The sequence below is a fragment of the Diadema setosum genome, chromosome 5 (genome assembly GCF_964275005.1).
Source record: "Diadema setosum chromosome 5, eeDiaSeto1, whole genome shotgun sequence".
Lineage (NCBI taxonomy): Eukaryota > Metazoa > Echinodermata > Echinoidea > Diadematoida > Diadematidae > Diadema > Diadema setosum.
Window position 1 is genome coordinate 17,582,441 of NC_092689.1, and position 14,624 is coordinate 17,597,064.

At 37.6% G+C, this 14,624-nt stretch overlaps 1 protein-coding gene across 1 annotated transcript in view; it reads right to left on the reverse strand.

The window, feature by feature from the left end:
* LOC140229158 (protein FAM13A-like) overlaps positions 1-14,624 on the reverse strand; it is a 59,691-nt gene that overhangs the window by 10,356 nt on the left and 34,711 nt on the right. Inside the window, exons 8-16 of the mRNA XM_072309425.1 lie at positions 14,493-14,553; positions 13,656-13,854; positions 13,156-13,275; positions 12,563-12,621; positions 11,390-11,901; positions 10,512-10,632; positions 7,754-7,822; positions 5,830-5,901; positions 226-364 (exon numbers count right to left, since the gene is read on the reverse strand). Of these exons, the coding sequence (XP_072165526.1) occupies positions 226-364; positions 5,830-5,901; positions 7,754-7,822; positions 10,512-10,632; positions 11,390-11,901; positions 12,563-12,621; positions 13,156-13,275; positions 13,656-13,854; positions 14,493-14,553 (1,352 nt within the window). The remainder of the gene's footprint in view (positions 1-225; positions 365-5,829; positions 5,902-7,753; positions 7,823-10,511; positions 10,633-11,389; positions 11,902-12,562; positions 12,622-13,155; positions 13,276-13,655; positions 13,855-14,492; positions 14,554-14,624) is intronic.

The window sequence follows — 14,624 nt, forward strand, 5'->3', positions numbered from 1 at the left end:
ATAATAATAATAATAATAATAATAATAATGACAACAATGATAATAATAACAACAATGATGATAATAATACGACGAAGAGGAATGACAATGATAATCATAATGATAATAATAATAAAAAAAATGGCTAAAAGAATTACAGCTGTGTGGCTTTGACTTTGATGAAAATGATGTAAATTATCTCCTGTTTCTCAAAGTGATATAATATATGCATACATCTTTGCTAACCTTTGCATTGTACTGGCGCTCAAACTCCTCCTCGTACTGCTTGATTTTCTGCTTGAGCGAGCGCACCTGTCTGGTCAGTTGCTTGATGGCTGCTACGCTGTCCTCTTCGTCCAAAGAATTCTCTGACCGCTTACTGGAACTGAAAACAGACCAATGGCAAAAAAAAAAAGACAAAGAAATAAAAAAGGAAGAAAGTGATAAAGTGTCCATAAATCGTGCATTCCAATACTGATGTCATCCTTGATATGATGTGCAGTGTTTTTGGCAGCCAGAGATCTTATGCCTTTGTCTATGAAAGTTGTGTATGAATAAACAATATCAGAACACATGTAAAAAACGGGGATTGCATAAAATTACTGCTCGAAATGTGTTTTCGCTATGCCATGGTCAGAATTGTTTGGTCATGATTAATACCAATGGATGTATGGAAATGGCTTCATGAGATTTAATGTATATCTGGATAGATATGACATGAATTATTTATAGCACAAGTCTGCAAAATCAAAACAATTTCAGTACATGAAGATAATACATGTCAACTTCAATGAAGCATTCTTAGAATGCAAATGGATATGTGTAAATGATTGCATACTGATTATTTTTAATGTCTGACATGTAATTCAGGATAGCAAACTTGTTAAAAAAATGAAGGTCTGCTTATTTTGTGTTATTTGTTAATATATAAATATATTTGCATGAGGCCTGCAAAGTTAGAATGCTGAACAAATAATTAAAAGAGAGCATTATTCAAAAGCTGAACAGGGTACTGAAAGTGTCCCATATTGGCTATTAAATGATGTTCAATCTTATCATTCTTTGTTAAACCAACCAACAAACTGAAGTTCAGAAATATTAGCTTGATCACAAACCATAACCAGATATACGCACGTGACATGTTGCTAAGAGCATTTTAACTGGTATGCCTTACACTCGTTTCTATCAAAAGTTTAAACACTTTTTATTTTGTTTCATACACACTCAGTATTAGCTGCTTGAAGCACTTTGAAAGTCAACATGAAGATCATCAACTGGGTAATAGTTATATCAAAAGAAAACAGAAATTAGCAGTACCAGCTTGAAGAAAAGTGAATGATTTCGGTTCATCACTAAGAAAGTTACGATCAGCTTCAGCATAAAGTTTCACAGGGCATACCACAGCCATATCATATGAACATTGGCTATCTCTTTTTTCTTTTTTCTTTTTTTTTTGTCATGCACCCTCCATGTCACTTGAGTAGCAGTCCATGGGTGATTCATATGCAGATTAAATATATCTATACTCGTTGAAGAGATATTTGTCTTCATAACCTTGCATTAACAAAAATAAAAATGTGTTCTCATACTTTTGCTACAGTTTTTTAAGTATGAGTAACATTTCTAACTTAATCGTTTACTTTTTTTTCTGTGTGCAATACAATGGAGGACAAATCTCTCTGGTAACTTTGCAATCAGAGATGTGGTGATAAGGGGGAGAAGAGAACAGATTAACTATCCGAGGAACAGCCTGCAAAGGAGGTAAAGTTAAATTGTGTAGCTACTCTCACAGTCCCACCATAGATAATGCAGTGATGAAAGGGCTTGTTGAAGGTATTGTACAACTATCGAACTACCCACGGAAACAACAAGTGCTTTTACTTGTTCAACATCAAAGCTATGCCTGCTGTTTGTTTGTTTTCTGTTCTTTTGCCATGCAGTGCTTGCTTGTGACAGAAGCATTCCATACTTGAGTCAATGCAGCAAAGAGGGCTTGGGAAAGTAGAGTGGCACAATTAAACACAAGAATAGAATGCAAGCTACCTGCTTGGGAGAGTATTACATGGGACCACATTCAGGTAACCTAGTCTACACACAGTGGCCAAAAACAAAAACTATTAAAAAGAAGAATATTGCATTTCAACAACCGCATCAACGATATGTGATACACTGATTGAGAATGACCACAGACTTTATGTACATCAGTGCATCCACACTTCAGACAAAGACAGAAAAAATAACAATTACTATTAAATAAAACTACTAACCAAAAGGAATCCATAAACCACCTCGCCCCCCCCCCCCAAAAAAAAAAAAAAAAAAATCAAAAAAATCAAAAAAATCTCAGCAGTGCACCCTGAAAGCCCCAATGCTCACGTGAGATATTTCAATCCAAGGTTGGGGAAATGAGAAAGCATTGCCCTTTATGCACTGATCATGCAATAATGTTGGGTAGTTCTTTTTTCTTCCATGAGAAGCTGGAAATCATACATCTTGTTATTTTGTTAGATAATACATAGCAAAATAAAACAATAATATGTACAAAAGAAAGGCATTTCCACAGAAAAAAAATATAGTAATATTGGAATGAGAGAGCACATATGATGCAATGCCAAATTTGACATGATTAAAACTACATGTAACTGCCTCTAATCACTGGTTAGTTTTAGATGCTCACTTTGTAATTAAAAAATGACACAAAGAAGAAGATTAATTCATCTATGGAATACCGTAAATATGTTATGAATAAAGAAATCCCCAACACAGTTCAATCAAATAGTCATGAATGCATGATGTTGTAAAATTCAAGAGTAATGCCACGTGACTTGATGATTGACACTGCATGTTCCATGCATCATTATCTCCATGAAAATATTTAGCTCCTACTATGTATGCTTGGCAAAAATATCACTGATCATGACAGCAATGTAAGTTTTTTCTATGATGTTATAAATTATATACATTACATGGGTATATACATTATATGGGTAACAGGATCTCTCTGAGATACCCATGAAAAAAAAAAAAGAAAAAGTAAAAACAGAAAAAAGAAATGGATAGAATTTGCCACAGATGTAACAAGAAACAAACACAAACATAAACACAAACACAAACACAGACATGCTGGTATATTCGTGGAAAATCCAATTCAAAAATATGCAAAAGCCATGGGGAAAAAAAATATTAACAGCGACAACAATGATAAGTGGATTTCATTAAAATAGGCTAGATAGTATGGAAAAGAGAGAGAGAGAAAAAAAAAAGTTGCCCAGTGACATTTGTAATCTGAATATGTAGGAGAGGCAGAAAGAGAAAAGTCGGCATATCTGGAAACTTGGCAGGAGCAACCGTAAGATATGGATCGGCAACAATTTCTCTTTCTGTATTGATGTTTTTCCTTTCTTTTCTGATTTCTCTTCCTTTATTTAAAGCCACGAGCAATACGAGTAGACATACAATGGTAGCAGAAGCAGCAGCGAGAGCCATTACAGTCCAGCATTATCCAGCGGAAGCATGTAACAAGGCATGCTGCACTAACACTTTGAATATCAAAGCAAAAGCACAGGTAATCACAACCCACCCCCCCCCCCCCCCAGCCTACATACTGAACATAATGACATCAGCACATGTGAATAACAATCCTTCATTGATAAGCATCTTTCATTTGTTTGTCTGTTACATGAAGAAAAAGGGACTCTTCTCTACATTGGAGGAGAAATTTCATGTTTCTTAAAGGGGATGGCTAGTAACTGATCAGTGGGAATCAGTGGGAATGCTGAGGGATGATTGTTCCAATCCTTGTGGGATTCATTTAAGAGTACATTATATATCTATTCTTCTGTGAAAGTTATTTGCTTCAGAATGGTCTCATATTCAAGTAATGTGCAGTTTAATGCTTCCAGGTAAGCGTCCCTGGTCAGTGACGGGGCATTAATCTGCACATTACTTGAATACGAGACCGTTCTGAAGCAAATAATTTTCACACAACAGTAGATATATAATGTACTCTTAAATGAATCCCATAAGGATTGGAACAATCATCCCTCAGCATTCCCACTGATTCCCACTGATCGGTTACTAGCCATCCCCTTTAAGATACATGGGGGCTGCTTGAAGCAGGTCACTAGATGTAATGCACAGAGAAGAACAAAACAGCTTTCACTACAGATTAGCAAGAAGAACAAGCATAGGCAGAATGAGGGACGTTAGGAGGGGAAAACCCTAGTTGGGGAAAACCCTAGTTGAGGGAAACGTGCAATGTAAGTATGAATGAAGGCAGGGAGAAAGAATGTAATTTTTAACATGGAAAGACGGAGGAAGAGATGTGTTAAGGTATAAGGAGAATTTCCTTTAAACAAGACAGGTTATTGCTGATGGAAACTAAGAAGGTAAAACAACAAAACAATGAAAACAAATCTGATTTTTTTTTTTCTCCTCTTAAATAGGAACATTCATACAGCATACCATGATGGAAGGGCTGAAAATTCACTTCAGAAGTATTTTCAACAATTGCCACTATTTCTGAGACAGACATTTCATTTGTCACCGCTGTTGATAAATCAACTGGTTTGAAGAGAAAAAAAAATCCCACAATTTGGGAAATCTTGGAACTAAGTTATCATGATTCCTTATAAACCATTTCAGAAAAAATAAGTGAAAGTTTTGCTTTATGTGTACAAATCATATGAGATGCCAAGCACAGAAGTCATAGCCAAATGTCTATACATTTGGCTATGAAACTGCTGACTGTATGACACTCGATCAGTATTCATTTGGTCACCACTGTTTCATTTATATTTCTTGTGATCTTTACTGAGCTGCTCGTTTGCAGCTTTATTTAAAACCTTACTTGTCGGGGTAAATCTTCATTTGAGAAGGCAAGAGATGAAAGAAGAATGGAAAAACCAGCTACACAACAGACAGTTTATGTCAATGAGATAAGCAGATGATAAATTAACATGACAAAGCTGCATAGCTACAAGAATTGGAAACTTTTAAAAAGAAATGACGAGGGAATATATAGATCAGAACTGAAGATATGTTGATGCACATTGAAAGGAATAAAATAATAAAGAAGAAAACACTTTTTGGCAGCTAACCACTGCTCGCGCAAAGGAAATGATACGAAAAGTAAGACATAACTGAGATAAAGCAAGAGTTACTGCGAATTTATGCACTGCAGTCTTCACAGTGAGTCACTGGCTAGACCAAACGATAGTCTGTGCACATTTTGTATCTTGAAGGGGACTTGATCGACCCTAAAATCCAACATGAATTTGAATTCACGATATGGATCCATCGAAAAACACTGGAATTAGCTTGACAAGTAAACACTCATCACAACAGTAAATGCCTCCATTATAGGCCTCAGCTAGTGTATATTCCACACGCTATTCAAAAACATTCAGTCCATCTAATCGTGGTGCACCAAATGCCCAAAATGGGTAATTTTTACAATATAACATACCCCTTTGCATTCATCTATCAAATTCTCCAGAACTTTACCAGTTTTGGCAGTTCAGACACAGATTTGTCTGTTTGTTTTTCTTTTTAATGAGAAAACCTAAACCTTCACTCCGAGGTATGACTACTACAGCCACAAATTTGAGCTTGATGAAACAATGAAGACATCCTGCCGTGCTTTAGATCACTTCTGTGAACAAATTGTTACTTTTGTGACAAATTGTTACATTTTTGTTACAACTCTGCGAGCACAGACCAAACGGTTCTCTATTTGCATCCAGTGAGTTCGTCAGACAGCAATGCTGTGCGCGCAACTGGGGCATGAGAACGTAAGCACAAAAAAGGCAACCATTACTTGCTCAAATGAGAGAGGAAATAACAGTGTGCCTTGGTACCAACCGAGGAAAGAAATCGTGCTTGGAAACGGGTGACGGAGGCCCTTCCATTTCAAGTGCACTGCTGGAAGAGAACACAGAGCCTGGTCTCAATACAAGACTTTCTTCTCTGAAAATGTAGAATGAATCACTGCGAAAGCAGAAGCCCAAGTGACAATAAACATAAAATGTAAGACAGTGTTTATGCAACACTTTCATAAACAATGCTGAAATCAGACAAAAAGCAATTGTCTTCCTTGTCACAGATAATCTGAACCGAACTGGCAAGAAACAGATACAGAACTTGAAATACACTGTCCAATGATGCTAACCACGTCATATAAAGCAAAGTATAAATATATACGAATACATATAAAAGCTGCCAAAATTCCCTCATCAAAATCAGGAGGATTCAAGATCAGGAATCAGGAAGATGCTTGTTTATTACATGCACTCAATTGGTCAAACTCATACCAAATTCAGGAAGGTTTTCGTATTCTATTGTTTAACTCCTTATACTCCATGGTGTAAACCCCTCGTGTGCCACATTATTCCTCGACTGCAAAGTAGACATATTTTGGGGAAAATATTCTGTTTTTCAAATCCATGTAACTTTTGATAGAGTTTTATTATGCTGGACATACAAAGCAAAGTCATAGAAAAATGTCAAATTTATGACAAATTTATGATTATTTTTCTTTCAAATGATCAGTAACTACTATATTGTCAAGGCGTGACTTTTGCACACGAAACATGACAGAAACTTTAATAAAATGTACATCAAAAAAGGGAACACTGGTTGATATTCAATCACCCCATAATACAAACTTGCATGTGACAGACATGGAATTCCGAGTGAAGCTTTCATTACACAGATTGTACTACAGCACTTGGCGATTTATCAATCAGTTTCCATGGGTTTGACCATTGTGCGTTTCAGCAAAATATGCAAACTTGGCACGCCATCGACTGAGTCAGGCATGCGAATGTGGCACATAAAGAGTTTAAGACATGATGAAAAATTTCAGTTTTCCGAGAGCCCCCTTCCAGACTCGGGAAGATTTGGCAGCTCTGCATACTAAAATATATATAATTTGTAAAATATGACAGTCAAATTTTTGTAATGGCAGCTTGAATCTATCTGATGGCATCAACTGATGCATTATTCATCACAACAGTTTGGTGATATCAGAAGTATCTTGTTTGTTTGTTTTTTCAGAGAAAATGCTTTCGATGCCATCAAAACTATTTCCATGAAGGGTGACTTTTGTCACTTTGGTTGTTCAGCTGACACCGGAAGAGACAAATTATCGATTCTATGCGGAATATAAAGACCTTTCAAATCAAGTGAACTTTGCAGCCACATCATGCACCGTGTCCTCCCAAAATCAAGCGTGGCTTTCTATCATGATTTCACATGCATGATATGTTGGGCTATTCCATTAGACCCAGGGGTGATGATCACCATGTCAGCAAGATACAAGGTTAATTCTGCCACTGACACAGTCATACTGATGAAGCTTGCTTCTTAAAACCAATACCACACATTAGGAAATTCCAAACAGTGGAATGAATGGTTAAGACCACTTTTTGCATCCAAGAAAAAGAAAAATCAAACTGAAAGTTAAATTCAGAAATTTGCGTAAAAAAAGAAAAAATAAGATAGAGAAACATGATGTTTCATGGATATACACGTATGAAAAAGTAAGGGAAACCAAGCTATTTGATGTGTTAGCAAAAACAGACAACCAGACAGGGCAGCATTTACATAGGGGTAAGATTGCATTGAACCAAGTCTATATTTGCAAATTTCACAGCACTATTCTCATCACATATATACACACATATATGTAAAGGCATCTGACACTGAAGTAAATGAAAAATAAATATATATATGCATCTATAGAGGATGAATATATAAATGCACATATAGTCACCTTCCAAAGGTGGGAGGGGCATCTTTGGCCCGGGGTGAGAGTGGGGCGTCATAAGGGTCGTGGAGAAGACTGTGAAACAAGGATTAAGTTAGAACACAAAGCCATCTTTAGAGATGTACGGCAGTCGGGTGCGACAATCCTTCTGGAACACACGCAAGACATCACACAGACAAATCAAATCCCTTACACCAGTTAGTGAAACCAACACCTTCCCATCATCCATCCTCTGTGGATTACAGTTTATATGAAACCAATAACCCCCCCCCCCCCTTTCCCCCATGGATTAAGATTTTGGGGAAACTGATTGCCCCCTCCCCCTTTCCCAAAGTCAAGTACAGTTTTTACCTCTTTTTTTTTTTTTTTTTTAAATCATAAATGATATAAGCTTTCAAGTACAACCCCAGTAAATATAACCTTGCAAAAGCAGAACTTTGGGATTTAAATTGTATCACAACAGAGTAATACAAGGAGGGATTCATTGATTTGGATTTCTTCTTCATTTCTCTGTATGCATGTGACATGACAATTGTAATATTCTTTTGATATTCCAGGCCCTACAGATAAGAGAGTTCATGATGTTGCAACTGAATATTGTTTTCATTTTGTAATCGGGGCTTTCCAAAAGTTTGTGTAAGGGACCTTGTACGCAATATTTGTTCTTCTGCTCATGATGTATATTAGTGAATGCACCAAAAGATTTGAAGCATCTGTGTCACATGATCCTAATGCATACATCATTGTTGTAATGAGCCTGGAAAAAACCAGTTTACAAAGAATGCGGTCTATCCACCATAAATACACCAGAGCAACACGTCAATAAAAATGCTTTGTTTGGGGTATTTTGTTTTTCCCGCATGACATGAACCTCTTTCAAGATACAACCTAAATTTAAGAATAAAACTTCAAAGACGACGATTACTAGTACATGTCAAATCTGACGTACATACAAACAAATGCACAAACATCAACTCACATTCTGCTACACAGGTTTCACACACGAGGACGATTCAGGAAAATTCAATACACACAATAAACAATGAAGAAGATGAATAGGTTACGTCTCTACATCTTTGAAGTCCAAACCTTGGTTTGAAACACCAAATGTTGGGTACATAATCAAATGACACCTTGTTTGCATCACTAACATAACATCTTTTGACAGTTATACTTCTTTCTTTGTCCCTGCTGATTGTAAACTTTATACGATGACCTAACCAAAGATACAGTGCTCCACTGATGTGGAATTATTTTATTTATTCATCTATTGATTTATATTTAGTATTGTGTATAGACATTTTGTTTACATTTGACATTGGGCCATAGCATTACATGGCAATTTGTTGTACTTGTCTTTCAGTTTATTTTATTGATTTTTTTTTTTTCTGCAATGGAACTTTTTTGGAAAAGAATTTCATGTATTGCTTGCACTTGATTTTACATTACAATTTGTATCACACTTTCTCACTAAATGCCACTATATACCCGAAATTCTTTGATTATATTTTCTCGCAGCATATGTTCAAAACATTCTTCTTTTCTTGTTTGGGTAGAAATCTGTTACACTTGCGATTCATTCTGGCAACCTATCCTAGAAAATGAATATGAGTTAAACATGACAGGGACTGCCTTTACAATCTAACTTTTAGCGTAAAAGTTTGGCGAAAAAAATGGTGAACTACAGGTGTATGATCGTGACGTCAACTGCAGAAGTGTTATAAAGATGGTGTTCAATGTTTTTAGAGCCCAATGTCAATGTTGTGCTAAAAAGAAAGAAAGAAAGAGAATAGTATATAATCTATAGATGTGCATCAGGCTTCCCAACCTTTCTGACTACAAAACAGGGATGATTTCGCTCAAAGTATGAAAGAAAAAGCTGTTGCCATAGGTGTGTTTGGTAAAATCATAAAGAAAAATATGAAACGCCTATTAAAACAAGAGCTGGGAAGGGAATGGTCAAAATTTAGTTTCTTTCCTCCAAATTCAGAATGGTTGTGCGGTCTGTATGTATACTAATGATTATATCTGGGTTGTCCCAGCCAATAAGAAATGAAAATGAGAGCTTTGCTACAAATACATCAACATATAAGAATCACAAACAGGAGATTTACATGGCATAGGTAAGTCACATTTCTACACTTCTTGGGAGCCTTCCTATTTCTACTCAATACTGGATACAGTTTTGAGGGGGCAATGCCAGAAAAACAAAAACTTTTCTTCTTTCTAGTATAGCAAACAGAATATATATAGATATATATGTATATAAATCACTGCACTGCAACATAACTGATGCATTGCCTTATGTGTCATCACATAAAACTCACAAATACCAATTTACGGGGCAAAGTAAGGCCTTGTTTACATCAAATCCACTCCGGGGCTTGAAATAAAATATCATGAATTACATCACGGCAGGGTAGTACAAACAAGAAATAAACAGAATTAAAAAAAAAAAAAATGTACACATACTATGCATGATTACAAAGTGATTATCAGAAATGCTAAAAGATAAAAGGAAGGGGCATAAATTGCGCTCTGTCGTAAAATGACAGATCATAAAAGACAGCTAGACTATTGCACAAAGAACTCTAAAATGTCGAGAAGCTAATACCTCACACACAATAAAAATGTTCCCTCCACAAGAGAAAAAAACCCATGACAAACTTGTGGAATTTTCTTGCACTGAATAATTTGCACTGCTTTTCTACATGCAGAGATGGCATCCAGACTGTGAGCTCAGTAGACTCAGTTCAAGACAAACCTAGTTATTGTTTGAAGCTTCTCCAGTCTTGAAAGTGTCTGGCTTCCCCCTTCATTAGCTCCTCCTCCTCCTCCTCCTTCTTTTCCTCCACTCTGATGTCCATGCCATGCCTGAACTGCATCTGTGGGTTAATGATTGATTTGGAGTTAACTACCAATACATGTACATATCAATGTTTAACCTGTTGAGGACAGTCTGATTTTGCTGCAACATGCATTTCCCATAGACACCTGCCCGAGTATACTCAGGACTCGTCCTCAACGGGTTAAAAAGCATGAGTATGTTACTCATCTGAGCACTAAACTTCAGTTGTCATCTAATTCCCTACAACAAAATAGTTACAAGGTGTGACGTCAGTCCACATCATCTACCACATGATTTTGAGTACTGATCATTCGCTACATGTATCTGCCTTTCTCTCACCCATGATTACTGTACACCCAAGACATAAAACAGCAGTACAGAGCATTGTGCTGGGTCTATCTATGTGTGATCTTTAGGACATATCTTCATACCAATGAAAAGAATCAAATCTTTTATACCTTCATTTAACAATAAATATCTTTTTGTACTCAAGAATGTCGAAGTATTTTACAGAGCTTTTTGTTTTTTAATCACCACTCCAATAATTCCTCTAAGAATTGACCTTATCGTGAATTATCCAGCAAAGTCAGGAGTAACAATGTGCTTCAGTCTAAAAACAAGGTCACTCTGACACAATAGAGATTTAAGGGTTGCAAAATCTCTTTTCAATGGCAACAACAGTTCAGACACCTGCCCTAACCAGCAAATTAAGCACTGTGCCAAGCATGCCCACTGGCGAACAAGGCACAGTGAGGGTCAAGCCACAGCCTGCCCTGACCTTGAAATTTACTTACCATGCCCGTCGGTGTTGACATGCAGACAGGTCAGATCTAGAGGAGGAACCATTTGTCCCCTGAGAGGGGAGCTACCACGGTCTTCACCACTGACCCCCCTCTCCATACTAGCCAACCTCTGTTCATCCCCCGCCGTCCTCCGCTCCACTCTTCCATTTTCCGCCCACCCCTCCTCCCCACCGGTGGTAGTCCCCCTGTAGGGCATGGCAGCCTTGTCCCCAAGTCTCCTCCTCCTTCCGACCTCTTCCTCCGCCTCCTGCTCGGACTCCCTGGTCTTCTTCCGCCTCTGCCTCGGCTGGGGCACCGGTCCCTCTAGCGAGTTGACGGACGTCTGCACCCCCCACAGTCCTCCCTCCCTGACGTTTCTGGACTTGGCGCTTCTCTGCCCCTCCCCGTTCTGTCGCAGCCACACGTCCCGGCCTGGGGACCGCGATTCCGCGTCATTGATTCTCCTTGAGGATCGCTCTCGGCCATTTGCCAAAATCTCTTGGTTCTGGTCCTCACTGCTAGGTCTGCAGACATCACATCAAATTGGACATAATTGATCAATAGCTCACATCATCTACAACAATCATTTCTCGACTCAACTTGTCCTGGGGAAAACTGGCTACAAAATCTATCATCTTTATTATCACTGCATTGGCAACTCTGCCAATTTCACCACAAATCTTCCAATGGGGAAAGATTAGATGAAGCCGGTTAAACACATTAAAATGGCACAAAATTCAGAAAGAAATTAACAGAAAGTCGGCCTATTTGTGAGAGAGAAAGAGATAGGAAGTGTGATCTTCTGAAATGTGTCATCAATTTAGGCATCAGTTACATATTACAGAATTCAGAGGCTTGAAAATTTTGCAATTGCCATATACAATCATTTATAGATAACAAAAGGGTCAAATAAACAATGATTTGTTACTCAATCTTGTGACACTTACAAAATGATAAAACGATACAGCAACAAACTACAGATATGTGGTTTCTATGATTTCAAGAATTCTATAAACCTAAAGCAGTGTACTACATTTGAGAATAAAGTGATGGGCCTTTTTTTTCAGAAACAAATAGAGTCGCTACACAGAAAATATATCATTTTTCATACAAGGAATAATGCAATGTAAGTATGTTTTCACTTGTTTCTGGTTCAGCAAAACAAAGGGTACAGTCAAGACTTACTGAAAATTCTTTTTGGTAGGAGATCTTCGCTTTGGAGGTGCTGCCCGGCCTGCTGTTAGCTGCAAGAGTTAAAGAACAATGACTATTAAGTGACTGGAGGCAACATACAATTTTGTAAAAAATATAAAACATCACGAACCTAGCTTTTTTGAGAGAACAAAGAACAGAAGTGCATATATCCTACAGTGAGGATGTCCACTATTTAAAAGCAATGCTATAACATTTGCCAAGCTACCAAGGTTAGTGGACAAATAGTGTACATTGTACATTCATTCATTTAGAAGAAAGAGTGGATGCTGAAGATACCATCTGCCTTCATATTGTTAATGTAGAGACTTGCACTCCTGAAATTGTTAATTGCACTATTCAATTAATCTTGTTAAAAATGTAATTACAACGCCAGATGCGATAGTTTCATGGACAAAATAGGCATTGGGAAATATGTCTTTATCAATGAGATGCAAGATGGGGACATATCAGACAGACAAAGTTTGTAGATGTAATGGGGGGGGGGGGGATGTGGTTCAGCAAAGGAACGTTGCCATCTTCTACCCTCTAGGATTCAAGTGGACAGTACTGGGGTAAGGTCTCACCGAGTGCAGTGTGCCCGAGTTGCGCTTCACGCTGTCCAGCTCGCACATTTCTTCCTGGGTCACATCGCTCGAGGCATCCTCACGCAAACGTCCATCACGGAGCGACGAACTGGCTAATTTCTGGAGCAAGGACGCAGACATAATAAAGGAACGATCACAACGGTAACGAGATGCCGTGATTGACGTACACCCCTTGTTGTAAAGATTAATCTGCTGACTATGTGTTCATCCTTATTGGATATCCACCACTTTCGTCACAGGATTCAAACATATTTTCCCGATGGAAACAAGTTGGTCTTTGTCTCATCTCATATTCCTTCCTTTCTTCTCCTATCTCTCTTTTACACAACATGCAACAGATGTTAACAGCAGCTGAAACTTTCTAAAGACTGATTTCATGAGATTAATCAACAGTGACTAGATTTTGACAAACACACAGAAAATAACAACCTACCGGTACTTCAACTTTTATATGTATACATCACTTGTTTCAGTCTTACCTGCCCAATGATTAATCCCTGAGAATGAGACAAGTCATATGCTTTGGAGGAGGGCCTGCCCTTCCTTCGGATGTGGTCATGCGATCCCGTCACCATGGTGTCGTCTGTAAACTGAAGCACTTTCGCCCTGACAGACGGGTCCTGACTGTCAAATGAGCTGACCAACCGCTCTAGGGAAGACTCAGAGTTGCTCCTCCGACTGTGGGAACCAAAATGCATCGGAAAAAAAAAAAAATTAGCCAGCGCATTCCCCTCTCTACCTCTAATCTTGCAATAGCTGCCTATTTGCAGCATGGACTCAAACAGGGAACTCATTAAGCACAACTCTATTTGGTATCCAATTGGAAGCATGCATTATTGTGGATATTGCATGTAGTAAGGCAGGATGAATTATATCTCCTGTTGAAGAAATACTACACAAACAAGTCATTAATTTGGTCACTGCGATCACTTATGTTTTATAGTCCAGTATTCAACTTGCATCATATTGCACAATACCTTCTATGGTACTCAACATCATCATCATCATCATCATCATCATCATCATCATCATTATCATCATCATCATCATCATCATCATCATCATCATCATCATCATCAATCATCATCATTTCTATTTGCATTCCCAAGTAATATTTCTACAACTAGAAATAAACAAAGAATAATAACGTAACATTGAGTACACATAGTATGAAACAAATATCTATTACAATCATACAGATACCTTTGAATCCTCTTTTGATAGACATAAGGCATTAAACAATGAAACTTGTGACAACGAAATCATTGAAGAAACTGATTACACGAAACTTGATGACTAAGAAGAGAAGTTCTTACTTGAAGGATGTTCCTTCCTGCACTTTTTTCTGATGTTTCCTCCTCGGCATAGCGACAGGTCCTAAGGGGAAGAAAATAGTGTCACAAACAAAAATATTTTTAAAGTTCACCAAGGTTATGTTAGTACAAGTG